Raw genomic sequence first — 21,366 nt, 5'->3', positions numbered from 1 at the left:
AGATCCTAATGAAGCCTCTCTTTTCATAGAGAGAAGTAAATCTGCAATTTTAATTCCCTCCCATACATTAAGCTTTCTGCAAAGTGGTTTCATGATGGCCCAGTGCAGACTCAAAAACTTCACACTGCTCACACAAAAGCTGTTATCACACCACTGAACAGCACTCTGCAAATTTTGCTGCTTGTGCTCCTTTTCCTCACCTTCAATACTGTCAATTTACTGTTTGCATGTCCCTGTCCCCATTTTGTGTCCACATGTTGCCTTCTGCTAGTGCTACACAGCACTGATGTCTACACAGATTTCCTGAACCAGCTCCATATCTGCTGCAGATTCACACCTCTGCAAGAGAAGGTCTGTCTCTGACAGGGGCTCATCATTTGGGATGCCAGATTGAAGGTGAAGTTATTGGGCTGCTTTGCAATGTTATGAATGTTTCAAATTTTAAATCCTGGGTATTTTCAGGACACTTATTTATAAAAATTGCACGTAAGGAGGCCTGGCAGGCAAATCTGGCATGTGATTGTATTAAGTATTTTTCCAACTCTGACATTTTTCTCCTTATCCATTATTGAGCAAAAAAATGACAACAAATGTAATGCAAACCGCACCCCGAGTTGGAAGAACTTCCTTCTGTTCTCACCTAGAGCTAAAGCCATCATGGTTTTCTGAAATCTTTCTGCAATCTAAAGAAGGACTTTGAGACAAGCTCTATCTTGAAATAATCATGCCTTCAAAACGAAAGCTAAAATTATTTCCTAGGGGCTAGGGGCTGTTGGGGAAACTGCATTATGCACACAGACCAGGAGTACACAAAAAAACATCAACCTACCAGCTGGAGGAAAGTAGCTGCAACAGTAGCTTGCAGGACTGGAATTTGTGCAGTGGGTGGCAAAGGAATAATAGTAATAAAGGAAAACAGGGCTCCACATGTCGGGAGAACAAAACAGCTTAATGGAGATTTGAAGTGTTGATCAGAGATGAGACTCTGCACCATCTAAACAACATGTGGTTACAGCTTGTGCCTGAGGAACTGCATCTTCAAGAAGGACAAGACATGCTTCACAGCATCCCGTGCCAAGATGAGAAATGCCTCTCACACAGTAAAACAGAATGTGTCAGGTCTGATGGCTCAAAAAAGATGAATTTGAGCCATGAAAACACCTCCTCTGTGTTCTTTTCTTTTAACACATCCAGAGCACATTCAGAGGAAGAACTGAGCAGGTTCATAGAAAATATGTTTAGCTTGTCAAAAGCAAAAAGCCCAGGAAAAAAAAACAAAAAACAACCCCTCTTCCAAGGATCAAGAACAGAATATCAGACCTAGACCCCTGCTACATTAGCCACTGAACACAAAAATAAAACAAATTTTAAAATACCATGTCATATGCATCATGTGGCCACAGCTATGCACAACCTTATCTCAATATAGTTGGTACAAATCCTCTCCTGGCAAACTTGTCTGAAGTGTATATAAAAACTATTTCTGTCCCTAGGTGACATTAAACAAACCTGGTTGGAATACAAATTAAAGCCTGTGGTGTATTTAAAACAACTATTAAAAGTTTAAAACTAAAATAGCTCCATTTCCAAAGACAAACGTACTTTAATGTGTGATGTGCATGTCTAGAGTAATAAGAGGACTACATAATGAAAAATATCACTTCGATAAACACCTTAAGATTAACATCTGCAAAGAATTTGACTGAGTTATATTTCTTTTTAAAGTGCAACTTAAAAGAGCTGGACTTGAGTGATATAATCACTATGCACCTTCACAAACTTCTGCACATTTTAGCTGTGTATGTCCAATTAGCAGACCCTTAAAAATGTAAAATAGAGGTATGAAGTAATCTGAGAAGATAATTTCTGAAATGAAGAAGCTGCTCTTGCAGTCAGGAACTACTATTGGAAATACTTGTCATTTACCAGCTAGAAAAACTTCAGTACCTGCACTGTAATCATCCCAACATAAGGAAATTCTATGCTTTGGAAATACAAGAATAGCCAAACTTCGTGTGGTCTGCCTCTCATCCAGTGGTCTGTCTCAGACAGATGCCAACACCAGATGCTCCAGAGAAATGTGCAAGAAATACTTGGCAAGTCGTTGCAACATGATCTCTTCATATTGGTTCTTCTTCCTAGCTCTCATCTGCTAGAAATTATTTTACATCAATATATAGAATGCAAAAGTACTCCACAAAGTGTTTACTTTCCAAACATACTCTTTGAGTGCTTGAACAACATTAACCAATTCTTTGTTCAACAGAGGTCTACACTATCATGAGCTTATCTTTTGCAATTGTTTCTTTTCTTGCCTTGTATGCAAGCTTTTTCAGAAAAGGATGGTTGTATGGCACCTTTCAACTACTTTATACATAAGACAATAATGATGTCTTATAATGACAATATAATGACTTTATAATGACAATATAATGTCTTATAATGACAATTATAATGATGTCATAATGACAATAATGCAGGCAAAACATTTAAATCACCGGTCAGAAGTGAATCACCATAATGCAAAGCTTGTAATAACCACGGGAAATGTCTGGCACACATCTAGAAATCTAGAAAAGATTTATATTAGGTCGCTGGGCATATGCTTTTATTACTAAAAAAAATCAACAAACAAACTACATTGAGCAATCCATAGAGAAGCAAGAAAAAAAAGCCACACAATCTTTGTCTCTTCTAACTTCTACCAGAGTTGATCAAGAACAGAAGCATGTTACCTGCTCTCCCTACCTTATTTCTACAATCATTCTATCATATGGATCTAATTTGTGTGTCACCTTTATTCTCTTTGCAGCTACTTGTCTCCCACCTCTGTCTGCTCTGTCTTACCAAAAGAGCAGCACACCTAATTAAAGGCATGACATTTTCTTCCACAGCCAAATGCCTTTAAATCCCAAACAACTTTAGCTTAAGACACACACAAAAAATAAAAATCAACCAGTCAAACTACTAAGGCACATAATTTTCATAATTTTATCATGATAGCTTTACTGCAAAGTCAGTTAAGCTTAGATTTCATTTTCTGACAAAAGCAGGTGGGAGAGCTACATTTTGTGGTATGCACTTTATGTGCAACACAAGAGCAGCCATGACACTTGCTCAGTGCTAGATTTGAGATGGACTGTGCCAGGGTCAAAAGCAACCGTAAGTTCTTCCTCTAATACAGCAGTCATAACAATCTCCCAACAGGCTGTAACAAACTCTCTGTCTTCGAATGTCAAGTATCACGGGCTCCCTTCACACATATGAGTGCATTTTGGTCTTAAAAAGTGTGATGGATGTAGATAGAAACCTGGGATAATGGGAAATAGCAAAATGACAGAAATTAGAGGGAAAGGTGGATAGCAAAATGCTGGTAAATCAACATCCCATTCCAAAGCCTTGTATGCCTCTCCACTTTCCGCAGTCTGGTCTAAATAATATGAAATTCTTCCCCTTAGGCACCTAAGACATAGTTATAATATATAATATATATAACATATATATAATATATATATTTTTTTTATATATATATATATATATATAAAAAATATGTGAACATGGTTTTGTTAGAGTGTTTACTTGAACCACGTTCTTTTCAGTATTAATTTCCTCTGCTTAATTTCCTCAAGATCAAATTGTCTAGCTTGCTGAGGAGTACCTTGAAGCATACATTTCAAAATTAGAGCTGATGAAATAAAACTATTGACACCTGGAAAGCAAAATCAACAAATATACCTTATATTTATTTAGCTGTAGTTATAAATGATGTACAGGATGTATCTCCAGAAGTTATACCAGAATATTAGTTATTCCACCTAGAAAATATTTTCCACCTGTTTGCCTCCTCTTATACCCACACAAGCATGAAAATTCTCATTACTCCCTTGTAATAAATGTGCCTGGTCTTTTTACTTCACCGACTGTGTCCTTGATTGTCTCACTTGGTACCTTAGTAATTTAAACATTCTTTCCAATGTATAAAAGTCCTTAAAACTCTTAATTTGCTTTTTAGAGACCAAAAACCTAAAGTCATTTACCTGAATGTGCAACCTTCCCTCCAGAAGTGGTTGTTACACTGGTGCAGCCCAAGGCCTTCAGCATCATGGGCTGCAACAGAAACGGAGAGCAGTATAGGAGGAAGCAGGGGAAGAAGGGATACAAAGGTACCTTTGTGTACTGAGTACACTGAGGTACTCTTGTGTACTTTCAAGAGAAGAGGTAAATTGGCTGGAAAAAGAAAGCTGCTGTTTCCAAAAATCAGTGTAACTCAACTTCTGACATTTCCGATACTAAATCAGTCTGAATTGTTAGGAAGCTGTGCCTTGGTTCAAATCTCCTCATATACCAAAACCTTGGTACTTCTACATATATTTTTGTTTAACCGTATCTAGATGTATCTCAGTTTTGCAACTACATACACGTGCCTATGCCTGACTTGTCACACAACCAGGTTTCAAAAAAGGAGCTGATATTCTTCATTATCTATCAATATGACTTTACCAAGAATACTGATTTCCCAGTGAATAACCACAGTCACCTTCTCTGTTAATTTTTCCACAAGAGAGACTCTTTTGATCCAATTAAATAAAAATGAAATAAGAATTTGTGCTGAGGAAAGGCTCCAGTAATTAACACAAAACTCCAGCCTAGAGCTCTTGCAAAGAGCTGGGGGAAGGTATTGGTTCTGAAAGACCTTCAACAAGGCCACAGATTCCAGTTTTGCCACATACAAATTGAAGCAGATGAGTAAAGATTTAAAGTTGTGGAGGAAAATTTTCTTTTTTTCCCCAAGTAATTTTAATAAAATACTAAAGGAATAAAATTAAATTAACACTAAAAATAATAAAATATTCTGAAAAAAATGGTTAGTGCTTCTCATAATTTAGATCAAGTACATCACTGCTACATCCAAGAGAATATCGCTGGGTTCAAGAGAAGACATCTTTTGTGTGTGTTCCACCAACAAACAAGCATCAGCTTATGAACTAAAACTCAGATATGATCATGCCCACATCAGTAGTTCCCAGGCAAAATAAATTTGAGGCAAATAACCCCTGTAAAATTGTATGTGGTAATTATGTGAGAGATTAATACATACATACATCAGCTCATGAATAGCAGCCCACTCCCATTAAAGCTGGTAAAATCTCTAGCTTCAAAATTAAACAGTAAAAATGGTATTTTTACCCAACTCTATGAATAACAATGACTGGCTTAGGTCAATGCTTAGGTTGATTGTGCTCTTTGAATTTTATATATATTATATTTATATTATATTTTATGTCAGGGCACCATTCCATTTGCATTTTCTTCAGTTGTAAAGCCAATTTTAAGAGATTCTCTTTATTATTTACAATGCTTCAGTTACTCAGTGCCCCTTCTGTTTTAACTGTTGATGAGGCCAAGCTGTAAAAGTGGAACACTGAAAGGGCTGAAATTTAAAAAATAAAAAATTAAAAACTTAAAAAATAACGGAGGCTGGTGAACTACAGAATAGGGTAAAACCCTTTAAGTAAAATTAACAAACATTTTGATGCAATTGCATCTGCAAAACAGATCAGACCAACAGTTTATTTCAACTTCAGAAAGCGCAGAAGATTTGTACATCCCAGAGCTCACGTTCATGGTTCTGTGCCATCATGAGTACCACTAATGCCCAGAGCTGGACAATCTCCTGAATTATCTTTTTTATTTTTTTTTTCTTTCTTTCTGTAAAAGCAGCAGAAGCAGCAAATTTGGTCACTAGCAGCTAACTAGAAGAGGAAACTGTGCATTTTGATTTCTGGTATAAGATTTTTTTTCTTTGATTCTTAACAGAATGCAAGTTTAAAGCAATGGCAATGAAACCACCATATTCGCCCTTTGGGAAGGCTGCTGCACATAGGAGCGTCCCTGCAAAGCATCACAGTAAGATGACTCTTTGCAAGCCTGAGGGGATGTTATGATGGTTTCAAGGTATGAGGAACAAAGGATCAGTATCTCTCATCAGAAGTCCATGGGAACTGGGGCAGCTGTGTGAACCAAACCTGTGTTGAATGGACGAGAAAGAGATATGGAGATGAAAAGCTAACCCTAACTCTACTGCAATGAGAAAGGTAAGATCTGTTACTCTTGCTACAACATGAAATGCAAGACAAAATTACCCTGTGAACTACAGCACATTATCTAAGGCTGTGCTACGAAGACAGGCTGAGAGTTGGGCTTGTTCATCCTGGAGAAGAGGAGGCTCCAGGAAAACCTCATAGTGGACTTCCTGTACCTGAAGTAGGCCTACAGGAAAACCTGTGAATGGACATTTTACAAGGACATGTAGGGATAGGAGAAGGGGTAATGGCTTTAACCTGGAAGGGGGAAGATACAGATTAGACATGAGAAACAAATTCTTCAGTGTGAGGGTGGTGAGGTCCAGGTTGCCTAAGGAAGTGGTGGCTGCCCCCTCACTGGAAGTGTTCATGGCCAGCGTGGATGGGGCTTTGAGCAACCTGGTCTCTGCCAGTGTCACGGAGGGTTGGAACTATATGATCTTTAAGGTCCCTTCAAAGTCAAACCATTCTAGTACTATCTATACACAGATACATTAGTAGTAATGCTGTATTACTCTCACAAGAATTAGGAATACAACTGTCTGAACAAAGCAGTCCCTTGCATCTTAAGGCATCACAATATGATTAAATGAAATTTGGATTTTTTTTTTTACTTTAAAAGCCTTAATATAGACATTCTCTATTCAGCGCAAAGCTGTTTGCTATAATAACATGACAGCCAATAGTAAAGTAACAGCTTTGTCACTTTGTTTATGCCTATGTGCATACCAGTGAAATGTCTGACCTCACAAATTACAAGAAATGATTTGAGGCTAGTGATGTTTTGAGACAGTTTACCAGGAGGAAGAAAATATTGGAGCAGGTTGCCTTGACAACACTGTGCCCCTGCACAGCAATCAAAAGGAAATGCATATACTATGGTAGGACTGTGAAGTATTCACCAAATTAGGTTAAAAGAGAACTAATCCCACAGCATGGCTATCTTACCTGACCTACCCAATGTTACCTATCACTTCTTAACTGGAGACTTCTTAGGAAACTGATGAAAAAGCCAGATGGCTCCTAATTCACAGCACAGGGCCATAAGAAGTAAACAGGAAGAGATAGAGTAATGAGTGCTCAAATTCAATTGCTGTTTTGTTTTTTTTTTTTTTCCTGGGAGACTCTGCAGGTCATTTCTGGTTTTGAGAGTCTGCTCTGGTGGGAGAAGTGGTTTCTAATGGCGACCACTTTTGATTTCACAGCAGGATTTCACAAAGATGTCTCTGCAGGCTATATCACTTTCAGCAATGAACATCGTATTCCTAAACAAGGAATGTAAAGACAACTGACCCAGCTAGTATTGAACCAAAAATAAATCTACATCATTAGCATATTTTACTGTCACTGCCTATTATCATGCATGCTACAAAAAAAAAAAAAAAAAAAAGATGTATCCACGAAGGACTCATGTCTGATGTCTGAATTAAATCCTTCAGGTAGTCATATTTTTTTAAGATTTACTCTTTTTATTGGACTGCATAGAACAAAAAGAAGGGAGCTAAATCTGGTTCTCACATTAGGTAGGGCCTCTAAAAACTGCATTTAGAGTAGTGTAGGTGACGACTGTTTTGTCTCCAGCAGACAGAGAAGAAGGAAATGTGCCTCTGATAACAGAGTGAAACATGAGGTCTGAGACAGAAATGGGACTTGAAGATTCATTTTAGACTTGCCTTTCATCTATCATAGCTTTCAAAGCAGCATTCTGATTTTCTCTGCTGCTTCTGTAGGTGACTCTTATGGAATTGCTGATTTCTCTGCCACAAGTTGTCAACTGGCTTCAATCCTACATCTTTAACTGGTTACACAGCTCCTACTTATCTGATGGTCTTGTTGTAAACACAGTATCTTCAGTAAAGATACTGAATAATAAAGTATCTTCAAAATAAAAGTATCTTCAGTAAATAAAATAAAAAATAAAAAAAATAAAGTATCTTCAGTATCATAGTAAAACTAAGTATTAGTTAAAGCACCATCAGGCTAAAGAGTTGCAATCTTCCTCAAACTGATATAACTGGTTTAAAGGGGCACTGATATGCTTGCACTGGGTTCTGCTTTGTGTGGAAATTTGAGTTGACCAGTTCCACAATTTCACTCCAGGATGTAAATGGACAGTACTGAACCATGTATATCCAACTGGGACTTAAACCTTTGAATACTGTAAGTGCGTTAAAACTGGCATAGACATTTTATCATTTAGTACAACCTGATTATTTATCAAATTTACCAAATGGAGAGAAATCATTCCTTCCTTCTCTTCTGGTGACAGCAGCTGAGTACAGGAGAAATTCCACAGAGTTCAGAGGTGTAAAGCCCAGAGAGATGGGCCTCATACCAGATTTAGAAGTGCAATTAATCATCATATGAAAAAACACAGGCCACAAGAAGAGTAAACAGAAGATACATGCACCCATTTAAAATAAACACTAAGATCAAGTTTCTTTTGTTATCAATATTTTAAGACTGGTCTTGCTTCTGTTTAATTTAACAGAAACTTATTGCTGTATTTGAAAAGAATACTGCCGATCCTCTATTTTTAAAATTGAGAAATTCAGATATCCTTTTGATCAGAAAGAAAATAACCTCAACTTCCTAAACAAAAAATCTATTTCCTCTTCCTTAATGACCACAAGTAACATGGTAACAATGTACGATGCTGTTTCTGCCTTACATAAATAAGAAATTATTTTAAACTCATTTCAAAGTCAAATGAAATCAGGCATTAAAATAGGCATACCCAAAACCACAGAATAGTCTGTTGAGATAATATATCAGAGTAAAACTTCTCATCAGATACCAGACATCTTAAATGGACAGCAAAATTTAAATATGAAAAATATCTTGAAGCATAGTGAGACATTGTGGAGAAATCTCCATTTGAAGACATTTCTGCATTTTAAGTGCCTTTTACACTTTAATCCATTTCATACTCATGGTATTTTTCATTCAGTTGCTGTCTCTACTACACTTCCAGCACCAAATTCAGGAGATACAAAATGCAAATGTTGCTTTACAGGAATTACATCCTTTTTAAAGAAGAAGTGATTTTCTCAGGATGAAGCTATTGCCTGAGAGAGCTCTATAAGGAACTCACATGAGTCTTTTGCCACTTCATACATCCTTCCATGATAAAGAAGTCAGTTTGTTAAGTGAGAAATTCTGCATTATGGACTGCAAATGCTGAAAGGTAAAGCTACAAATGCAACTCTATTATTTATAACCACAGATAGATATGACAGAGACCATGACAAATAAAACAGACACACTAAACAATGCTTACTATTTAATCTCCAAATTTGTATTTCACTAAGTAATTAGACCTGCTCAAATATATGAAACACTTGTAACAACTGTTGATCAATGCTTAAAAGGCTTACTTCAACACAAAGACTCACTAAAATTATTAAACTACATTTTATTTGTTGTCTGGGGTTTCAGGGATTCTGTAATTAAGTAGCTGTTACAAATTGGCACAAGCCTGTTGATTTAATTAAGAGATATCTTGATTTAAGTAAACTTCATATGTTACACATTGTCACTTGTGGGTGCTAGGAGCTGTATGACAGCTGATTCAAACATCATTTTGCTATAAAAACCTAGATTTCATTAAAAACTGTTAGAAAACATTAAGGGTACATGAAAGACTGAGGTGTGAATAAAGATAGCAAATCACCAGTTTAGTCAAATAGTTTGTTATATATTTAAATTCTGCTTCAGTGACACCGCAAGAACACAAGTCTAGATACCAGCATTTAAATTCTGTGGGCTGTAATTTTTCCCTTCAGGAGACCTGCAGTTGGAATGTTACAAAGGTATTGTTATAAAATTCATCATAATGAAGCAATGCAGTCAATAATCAAACCACAGAATTTAACGTCATGGCTAAAATAGAGATTTAAAAGCAAAGCTGGTTAGAGAAATGTGATCCTTTCATTTGTAGGAAACACTGAAATGAAATCTGTTTTTAGAATCCCTTGGGTTTTTTAGTCAATTTGGCTGTTTTAATTCATCATACAGTATAGCTGAGAAGAACTGCATCATTTTCAGGGTCTAGTATATAGCCCAGCCTTAGCAAAACCTAAAGCTCTCATGGAGGTCTGGAAGTCCTAGAGTCTCTGTAGTAATTTTCAGATCATACAACAGAGAGGATTGTGGAGAACTTCAGCTTTCTGAGCTGCCTACTGCACAGCACTTTGATCTCTGCTAATCAGTCTTCATGCCATCTTCCTAAAACCCGGACTACTAGGGAATGACCCACAGCTAAAGATCTGGGCTCTTTAATAACATGCAAGAAATTTGACAGTTTCATTGGAATTTTCCACTTCTGTAAAACACAGAGGTTTTGACAAAACAGTACTCTCAGTGATTTTTATAAAAGATGTCTGGGTGAAAAGTTACAAGTCAGCTTTATTTACCTGAAAGGTCACTTGATGATAACATTTTCTTCCCTTACCTTGTCTTTGCTACAGCTCTCAAAATATATGGTTTACAACACAGCTTTTCATAAATTGTGTTCCATAAATTTGTGAATGGTATCAATGATAAGTGCATACACTTATTAGGCGTGATATATTTAGCTTAATATAACACATGAAGGGCTGCACAGCTGAATGCTGTAAGTACAAAAACGATAACTGGCTGTAAAGTCATAAACTTCAAAAAGTGTTTTCATGTTTTGGTTTCTGAAATGGCTGTTAATTTTAGGAAAGGCTCTAAATTAAATGCTGGGTCCATACAATACAAATATCTGCTAGCAATGCATTTGAAGGGGATAATGCTGCCAGCATTTACTGTCAGGTAGATAAACTACATCGGAGTACTGCTCTGAGAGGAAACAAAAAGATCCTGTCTGAAAAAGGAGGTTCATCCTCACTATGTCAGAAATCAAAACCTCACCTGACAACCAAAGATAAGACAAATAAGGAAGTTACCATTTGATTAAGAAGCTACAGACTTGCAGGAATTACATTTTCATTCTAAACCTTTCAGTATTCCCATTATTTATGTTAAAAGAAAAAAAAAGAAAAAAAAAAAGGTGGGGCAGAACTGATGAGACACATGCAGGTTAAGTGCCTACCTCTGATATCATCAGCTATGCACATTTTTGACTGCTTTTCTTCTTGGATGCCGTAAATTTATTTCCAGTTTTTAAATTATGCCCTATCATCTCACATGATCAGAAAGAGGCTTTTGTTAAAAATACTGACATCTGTATATTCTCTAGGGAAAAGTGACTGTTGTAAGTGTGTTTTGTTAGATGGCAGGATAAAGCAATTTGTGCTGAAAACAGAAACATATATATGGAAAACAATCCCTAGAGGTATGCTAGAGGCAGGGGATTTTATACAATTATCTTTGTCCTGTCATATTAGGTAAAATTTATCTGCAATTACTAAAAACTAAATCCATATATTCTAGGTTTTAGCCATCAGTTTTATATTTCTATCTATTTTACTTTCCAATGTGCCTGGCAAGATCTAACTGGCACTTAAGAACTGTGTCCTATCCTGTCACAAGCTTTGCATGTCAAATCTATCCCTCTATCTCTCTTCAGAAGTGGTTCATCACTAGGGACTTACTAGATAATTTCTCTGAATAGGAAATCAGTAGGAATTTCATTTGCTCTCCTTTCTTTGAACTGCTACCGGTGCAAAACTGACAAAGCCAGAATTCATTTCTTGTCATGAAAACACCACTACTATGCACATGTTAGTTAAAGACTAATAGTTTCTACATGACTTTCAAGGACTCTCACACTGAAATTTATTTTAAATCAAAATTTGCCCTGTTCTGGATTGACATAGACTTCAAAGATGCAACAAAAGATGAGAGCATTTTTAGAAAAAAATGAGAGGAGAAAAGATTAACTCCAAAGAAAACAAAGCCCACATGTGTTTAACAAACTTCACCTTGTCTATGCTGATAACTCATGTACCATTAAATTGATTTATCCTGGAAAAGAGATGAGTGCAGATAACCTATATTTAGTTATATAAGCTATATAATAACTTATATTTAGACTTTTAGGATGCAAGGTTGCTCTGTAGTTTGAATTCTATTAACTAATCCTAATGTATGAGTGATTAATTTGCCCCAAAGTGTAACAGTTAGAACAGATGCAGCTAAATTAATTGACTGGGTTACTTCATAATTGCTGCCTCCACACTGGTACAGGCATTGTTCTCAACCAGAAGTTATGGGCTCAATGTAGAAATTACTGGGTGAACTGGCCTGTGTTGTTCAGGAAGAAATCACGATGATTAAGTATTCTTGGTGGCTTAAAAGTAAGCAGATCAGGCAATAGCAAAAAGCTGTGGATAAAAATTCTAAATACAAAAAGCCATTTATCATGCATTTATATTGCATTTGTGGTGAAAGACAGCCTTTAGTCAACATAAATTTACTAACATAAACGTAGAAATGAAATCACTGGGGCTGATTTAACAGCAAATACAAAGCCACTTTGGACAGGCAGATCTTTCTTTAACTGTGCCAGTATTTTGGACAGCTGTTCTGGCCATTTGATGCTTGAGTGTGATTAAATTCAAGAGCCCCATACCTTCCGGAGAGGTTTGAGCTTGGTCTCCATGATAAAGTCGTACTTGCAGAGTTCACAGCAGCGTGTGTCCGAGCTCTTAATCCACTGGTGCAGGCAGGCTTGATGGACAAAGCGCAGGGTCCCTGTGCAGCGACATGGTGTGATGAGGGGATTTTCATCATCTCCCTCACAGTGACAGATCCTGACAGGAAGGACAGCAAGAGCTAGTGAGGGACCTTGCCAACCAGCAATGCAAAGGCACTAGTTTATTTACACTGCCATGTTTTTTTGGTTTTTGTTTTTTTTTTCCCAGACTTCACATTCGTAAGATGCCAAGTATAGGAAATTTTGGATTGAGGGACAAGAACATATTCCTTGTTCCCTTCTGGCACTTAGCAATTTCTCTTGGCTTAGTTATTTCTCTTAAAATTCACTGCATGGTCTGACAGTGAATCAATACAAATAACACTTTTTTTTCCTTTTATGTATGGCAAAACCTTTAAGACAAATACCAGTGCTCTTTCTAAGAGCTCAATAGTTCTTGGTCTGTTAGCAATGCCAATAAAATACCCAAAGTTAGCAGAATATAAACTAAAAATATCCACTATGAAAAGTACAAAAAGTTTCTGGGATACCTCTACAGTTACACAGTTAAAAAGATCTAAGAACAGTTTTGAGTACTCTGAAGTAATGTGTATGGCACAGTGCATACACACACACACTTTTTAGGAGGTAGATGTTAAAAAACCATTGTCCTTCCTCACTTTCCTTCTTCACTGTTCCTTGAAGCAGAGAGCTGCATGACTGGGAAATAAAAAAGTACAGCTGTAAACAGACCCCAAGGTAGGAGTCGGTCCCAGAGCTGTTGTTACCTTGTAATGGGATATAGAGCTTTTCATGTTGTGGTTTTGCATAAAATGGTCAGTGTCCTAACATCACAATCTGATAGTTTTCTTCAGTGACATGTGTCCAAATGTCTTGGTGATTCTTCCCCTCTTCCAAAAAGCCTCCTCCAAAAAGTAACAGCTTTATTGGCATGTGTAATTGTGAGGGCAGAGAAAGCTCTTCAGTGTGCACAATGCTTAACTGAACATCTGAAGTAAAGGAGGTCAATCTCATTCAAGGGTAATCCCTCCTGTGCCCATCCCAGAAAAAAACACAATAAAGCACCCAAGCCCTAACAAATGTCCTAAGAATCAAACTGAATTGGGGAAAAAAAAAGACAAAAAAACAAACAAAAAACCAACCAAACAAAAAAAAAGGTTTAAGCCTGAGAAATGTTATTTCAAAATAGAGAAGTAGCAACAGCACAGATCCTGGTGTCATGCAAATCAAATTTAGAGCTTAGAAATTAGTTCCTAGGAAAGGTTCCCTCAGATGCATATGTGCAGAGGAGGCTTGACACGTCTGAGGAATAACTTGTCCCTTTGTGCAGTAAACTGTAGCCATACTGCTCCTGGGGTGGTAAAAAGCCTGGGGATGTCCCTATGGTGAGGTTGTCTTCCTACCATCCAGGTTAGGGAAGAAGGGTACAGGAGCACTTAGCATAGGTCAGGAGGCAGTCTGAAAAAGGGACTTTGTATAAAGAGTGGCTACAGCCCAGTGCTGAGGCTGCCAAGTCTACGAGCAAGGTCAGGAGGAGTTTTCAATGTCTAAGTGAAAGAACTATGGATCAAAGCCAGCAGCTTCACTTTTCCTCTGTGGCATAGCCTATGGCTCGGAGAAAATGAATCTACAACAATGGTGAAGCAGAACAAAGCTGCTTTGCTAGAAACACAGCAAAAAAAAAAAACAAAAACCCCACAACCCTAAAAACAACTCAATGAACCAACCAACCACAAAACCAACCAACCAACCAACCAAAACGGCCAGAAAAACAAAGCTCTGGAAACCTAGTAAACCTAGTACACAAAAGGCAGGTTTGCAGTGGTGTTTGTACACTTATCAGCATCTTCTGCCCCATGGGAGTGTCAGGGAAACTAAAATATCCACAGCTGCTACCTTGCACATATTCATTTTTTGTGAGACACATTTTGCAAGAATCCAATTTACTGACCCAGCCAAGCTAAATTCATCAGTGGCTTAGTTCTTACATGGAAATTGTCTTTGTGCTGACTTCTTATGGAACCTGTAGCTTAAGCAGAACTAAATTTTCAAAGCACCAAATAGCTATTTTCCTAATAAATGCATTCCCAGCTGAGAGTTACATAAAAAGCATCATTTTCTTTTTAAATTAAATCTATTTCCCAAAGGAAAACTAGTATTCTTTGTTCTATAAAATGCAAGCTATACATAAGCAATTTTAAAGGATTAACATTTAAACTATTTAGAAGTTAGAAAACAAAGCTGGTACCCAAGAGCCTTTTTTCTGCTTCTGCAGAATGGTTTACAACTATTTTAAGAGCAAAAATACAAGCTTAAAACTCTACTAGGATCTTCAAATAAAATGACATTGCAAATTTTGAATTAAAATAAGTACGCTTCAGTAGAAACACTTTTACAGAAAAACGCTGTATGAATTACACACTATTTCTGTTTTCATTGTACAGAGGCTGTAAGCTCAACATGTAAATAACAGGGTGACATTAAGAAGCCCCAAATAAAAAGATCTAAATAATCTAATGGCCTCTTCTACCTTTCTAAACATGAAATATGTAATGAGAATAAAACCAAACTTTGCATGGAATTAAAGGACAAAAAAATAACCAAAGGCATGATCTTCATTAGCTTGAATGCTCCTTGGTGCAATTTAGCTCTTCATTATTTGTTTTGCCAGAACAAATGCACTTAAAAGAAATTTGTGCTACCTAAGCTCACAATCACAGTCTTTAAAGACGTGGGTGCCTGACAGCTATTGAAACACAACTGTTTGGTAACTGCTTAAATATCTTTTAAAGACTTTGGCCACATAACTTGTAACATCCTGCTTCATCAAGAGTACTGAATCAGAATTTTGTGCATCTTTGCCCTTTGCTATATTTATGTATAAGGTACATCTTGATTGTCAAAATTATAGCAAATAAAATTGTAAAAAATAATTTTGAAAAAATATGTTATGCAAACAAAACTGAGTTAGGGATACAAACTACAGAATTATCTGAGTGGTATGTAAACCACTCAGTGGAGACACAGAACTTCCATTCTAGTTTCTCATTTCTACATAATCAACTGTTCAAAATTTTCACCCATCAGACTGTCTTTACTGGAATTATCTTATCCTGAGAATAAGATTTGCTTACATACTTTAGAAATTGATTGAATAAAACAAAAAACTCTTGATTATAACTAAATTTAAAAATATATATATTGTGAAATTCACACTGCTTCATACACAATGTAATACATACACAGCAATGATCATGGTTAATAGCCATTTCAGCTGGTTAGTTATACCTATGGAGTCTACAGAATTTACATATTCATCTTTTCTCGACTTTCTAGTCTTTTAGTAGATAAATAGCATCCATTATAGAGCAATATTTTTTAATATCTGGAAACAGAAGGGAGGGAAGTTGGCTATTTGACCAAGTCCTTTTAGCTAGAAACCCTTTATAGTCATAAACTGAGTTGGGTTTTTTGTTTTTTTGTTGGGGTTTTGTGTGTATGTTTGTGTGCAGGTTTGACATCTTAGTGCTCAAAGATGCCTGCCTATGAATAGCATCTTACTTGTCTAGTGGAAATCATGAACACCAGGCTCCAAGGGGGCTTTTGTCCCTTGTGATGTTATTAAAGAAAGCTCACAGTGCAGTCATTCTTATGCTTAAGTTTTTGCTTGATATGCCACCATTTTAATTACCAAGAACATATTTTTCTAGTACAGAATTGTTTCTATAGCCTTCAGCACACAGATGTACCAAACAGAAATTCCTGCCAGCATTGTGCATGTATCAGACAAAACCCATAAAAATCCTTTGAAATATCTTCTTGACCAGCAAGTTCACTCACAGTGCAATAACCTGGAAAAAACACAATTCAGGAAAAAATATAAAAAGCTACACTGGTAACAAAATTGGTCTTTTTGAAAGATTTTGCACAATTCATATGAAAGCTGTTGCAGATTTTTTGTATGTTCCCTACAATAAAACCCAATCCTCAGAAACAGAATACTTCAATTTAGAAAACTGTTAAAGATACATGCAAAAACAAAAATATAAAACAGTTCACTGAGAAAGTTTTAGAATTATTCTTCAGTATTTCCTTTTGTGCAAAATATTAACTTCATGCACGGCACATTCAAACAATGCTAAGAACCTAAGAATAATGCAATGCTTCACTAAGAAATTGTATGTGACATATTAAACTTCCCACTATGGTGACCATGCAAAAGGAATAAGTAAAGTTGCTAGTAGTTTAAGAAGGTCTACCATGTACTTCACTGAAGGGACTATTGACAATAACAGAATCAATAAATGCCAGAAATTTTGTATTGGACTGAAATGAAAAAATGGTACTAAACTAGGCATTCAGAAGTAAGGCTCCTTCAGAACTAAGTCTTTTATTGCAGTGTCTTTAATTCCATTTATTTTCCCTGCTCCTGCTCATTGCAAAAGTTAGAAGGCAGGAAGGGAAGTATGAAACAAGATGTCTGGAGACACCTTTTGCTGTTTGTACTTAGGATGATTTTCAGAAAAACAGCAAAATCTATCCTCAATGACTCCTTCACTTCTCAAAAAATAAAGGCTTGCTTGATTTTTCCATACAGACAAACATTTCTTAGTAACCGCATAATCTCAGTTTAGAAGGCCAACTAAAATCAGTACGAAGCAAGGAGCTGACAAGGAAAATGTTCAGGTTTCCCTTACAGTGGTTTAATTGGGCAAAATCATAGCAACCAAAATTACAGTCTAGGTGCTTAGTCACCACCTCAGCTGCTTATTGGAAGAGACTGGGATAGATACCAACAGATTTGTGGCTTTTCCTTCACATTCAAGGTAACAATTTTACCCTCGTGAAAGAGAATACCCGCTAATCTCAAATCTCCTTGGAAAACAGCAGTTATCCTAACCTGTCTTTCACTAAGTCACTTTCCTCTTCAGTAATTAAGAGAACGAGCCTATTTCTGTGCCACCACAATGAAGTACGAAATGCACTTATTCTGCAGGAATCTTCTATGCATTGTGAAACCTAGTGCTCTACTTATACAGCTGGCAAGCTCTCCTCTGTGACAGTATCCATACAGCTGATCTATGATGATATTGATGATCATAGCTTGAGCTGTATTGTTATCTAATATGTTTGGGTACTAGGCAGCTGTGTCTGTTAACAAGCATTCTAGTGAAAGTGTAGCAAGTCTGTTGAAAAAACAAATAGTGCTAAATACCTGGTAACTACATGAGGGACTTAGCTTGTGGGTGTTACTTTGATTTGATGCTGATTTGAGGATAAACCAGGAATGCATCTTTCAGTTTACTCTTACTCAAAGGGAGGACAGTTGGACAACTGCAAGACCAGTCCTCAGTGTGCTCCAGATCATGGTAAAAGTAAAAGATGATGCACTTAAAAAGCAAGCTCCGTTTCTGACCTAAAGCACTAGTGGAGACTCTTTCACTGACAAAATTAGGAGGTACTACTGCCTTATGACTGTGACATGCTTACTGCCCTTATTAACTAGAGCATGATAATAAACTACTGCAGATGACTCATACCCATTCTGTTATTTTCCTGCAGATGGAAGTATACCAGTAGAACAAAACCACCTTTGAACTTTTAACAGATCTCCCTACTGAAGGGGAAAATAGGTTCTCCACATAAATATGCTCATAAAAGATAAGGCTTATTTTTAAATATTATTTTGGGTGAGAAAAGATTGAAACAGCAGTTAAAATCTTGACCTTCACTGGGCTCATAATGATTGTGCAAAGATAAATTCTTATCCTGCTCAGCAGGTACATCTCATTGCTGTAACTCCCTAATTATTAAACGCAGTTTAGTCAGGGAGAAACAGAATAGCTGGAAAATGCTGGACAAACTGAATCATTGGCTTTGATTTTTGGCTTTGAGGATTATTAGCTTTCATCATGAAATACCATGAGCTCCTAGATTATCTCAATTGGACCAAAAGGAACCAATGCCACAGGTTTGCAAAATGATGCACAAAATTGCTATCATTACTATCTGATAATGTTAAGAAAACTGCTTCTTCAAAAAACTTCATTTCTTTTTCTACCAATTTCTAAAGTGCTTACAGTGCTTTTAGATAGTTAGAACCTCAAATTAAAGCAAACAACTGACAGCAAATAATTAACTCATTCAGAACCAGAAACATAATAATTTACGATAAGTGCATAATTTACCACTTGGAAAAAGTAGTTAAATTCACTAAATACCTAATACTGAATTCACCTAGCAATACACTACAGCATGCCATGATTCCCTTCCTTTCAATTTGCAGGCTTTTTTTTTTTTTTTTTAATCTCATTTCCCTTCTTTCCACCATTGAATCAAAAAGTAATCTAAATGACAAATTGATCTTCTCCATTTAAACATAGTGTGAATAAAGCACATCAATTCTCCATGCCTAATGTAATCACTTTGTATACCTATTCCCTGTCACTCCTGCCCTTCCATTATGTTATAGAGTCAGCCGCCTTAATCCGACTAGAGAAAAAAAACTTTTCAAAATGTTGCACCACACCAGTGGAATTTTATAATGGTCTGGGTAAAGCTTCCTCTTCATTCCTGCAAGCATGATCAGAATTTGTAAAAACCCAAGAGCAAACACCATTAGCAAACGCACACTAAATCTTTTATTTTGTCATCGTTTCTTGTCCTTCTATTAATCTTCCAGTATAAGTGATAAATAGGATATCTAGCCATCTAAAGAGTTACCAGCAATTCCTCCCTCAGGTGGACTGTCAGTGCAACTCAAGATACATGTCAGACAAGATTTACTGTACTGACCATAGTTCAAAGAACTGCATCTTAAAAAAGGATTCAGATTTCCTCCCACCCACCTAATCAAAGTCAAAGCTTTAAGTAACTAAATTCTCTGCAGAATACATGCAAGATTTAAATATTTAATGGGACTCTTAGAACCCAGGGTTTCCTCTCACCCAAACTTTCTAGTAGGAAGTGATGTCATTTCACTTACATGCAGTAAAATTAATAACAGTTTTTGAGAGAGAGAAGCAGAAACCAGGACTCGGTTCTCTCCCAGATAAGTGACCCTAACCACAACAAAGATGAGCTTGCCTTGTTGCAGCTTTCTTTACACCCTCTGCATCATGAGGAGCTTCCAGAGGAGTCTGTGTAACCAGATGGCTAAAGAGGTGACAGATGGGACTTTGAATCATCAGGCAGAGAATTAACCAGGATTTCATACTGCTTCAAAGACTGGTGAAGACCATCATACTGAATTTCTTACTGATAGGAGATTTCTATCAGAAAGTCACCTTGCATAATGAAGGCTTTGAATGAGAAAGTAAGCAGCAGTCACAATTCTTTAAAAGGAAGGCGTGAGGAGCCAAAATACAGAGCAAGGCTGAAGGATTTGGCTCCTAATGAAGGTATGTATCATCCTGAGACTCCGAGGAAGGCACTAACATCCCAAGGAGAAACAGGTTAAAAACTCTCTTGAGCCAAACACTAGTCAGGCAGTTCAGCATCCTCAGGCTTTGGAGATTTTGGAGGACTCTCAATTGTACTTCAAGCCTATGTATTCTGCACGACTGCTTAAAATTATTTACTGGATCCAGCTTCATGGTTTCACTTCTTTAAAATGACTGTTATATTTCAGTGGTATTTGAGACTATACATCTAGCTTCTGTTCATGTTTCTCGTTTCTCCTCAAGCCCATGAGGATTTATTACACCCAAGAGGCTGATGATTTGTGAGCACTCTGCTACATTATCATTTCAGGATATAAGTATTTTCATGCAAGATGCAGGTTCTGCTAAATAATATTATGAGAAAACCTACCCTGTTACAACACTTGATTTCAGAGACAGTAGCTACATAATCATATTGCCTTTTGTCAAGTGCAATGTACAGTTTCTTCCTATGATTATATTTTTAAAATACCCATATTATTATTTTTCAAAATTTTTAAAGGACTTTAAATTAAGACACTAGCTTTTTAAAGCTGATTTTACAAAAATTATAGTTGAAGTAGATTCTGCAGATTTCCTGAATCAACTTAATCATCTCCCTTACTACTTCTTCCCAGCCTTCTGGCATCCTTTGTTCTTCCATTCACTCCTCAGTTGAGGGCTTTTCTTTATCTGACTGCATATAGAGTCATTAATGGAGATCAACAAAATCAAAATTCTACTTTTGATATGCATTTTTCTTATAGTGAGAAATTCTCTCCTCTGTGTGATTTCTTTCAGCTTACAGAATTACAGTTCAGTATTATTGCTGAAATACTGCATTACAAAAAAAAACTTACACCAACATCATAACTAGTCACACTGCTACAAAAAGATCTAACACCAATAGGAAAACTACTGAAACAATAAATATCTTTCAATTCTCTCATCATAAATAATAAAAATACCGTAACATTAACTCAGTCTTATGGACAAAGCACTTATGATACACTATTGGCAATGCCAACTAATCCTTTCTCTTTTCTTAGTAATTCCTACATGAAAATCCCTGGGGCTAAATCCTCACAATTTATTCACTTTATCACATCCCACACATAGCTTTTCCCTTCAGTGAGATTACCCTGATGTAGATCAATGAAAGCTATTTCTGAGGTTGTGCCTCAAGCTCCATGGCAAATTCCAGAATACAAGATATGTG

General features: G+C 36.6%; 1 protein-coding gene across 1 annotated transcript in view; it reads right to left on the bottom strand.

Annotated features, from left to right (window-relative positions):
- MARCHF1 (membrane associated ring-CH-type finger 1) overlaps positions 1-21,366 on the bottom strand; it is an 81,463-nt gene that overhangs the window by 8,384 nt on the left and 51,713 nt on the right. The window contains exon 4 of the mRNA XM_008493820.2: positions 12,643-12,823. Within this exon, the coding sequence (XP_008492042.1) occupies positions 12,643-12,823 (181 nt within the window). The remainder of the gene's footprint in view (positions 1-12,642; positions 12,824-21,366) is intronic.

Source organism: Calypte anna, chromosome 4A (assembly GCF_003957555.1).
Source record: "Calypte anna isolate BGI_N300 chromosome 4A, bCalAnn1_v1.p, whole genome shotgun sequence".
Lineage (NCBI taxonomy): Eukaryota > Metazoa > Chordata > Aves > Apodiformes > Trochilidae > Calypte > Calypte anna.
Note: the sequence above shows the minus strand (reverse complement) of the source record. Positions and strands in the feature narration are given on the sequence as shown.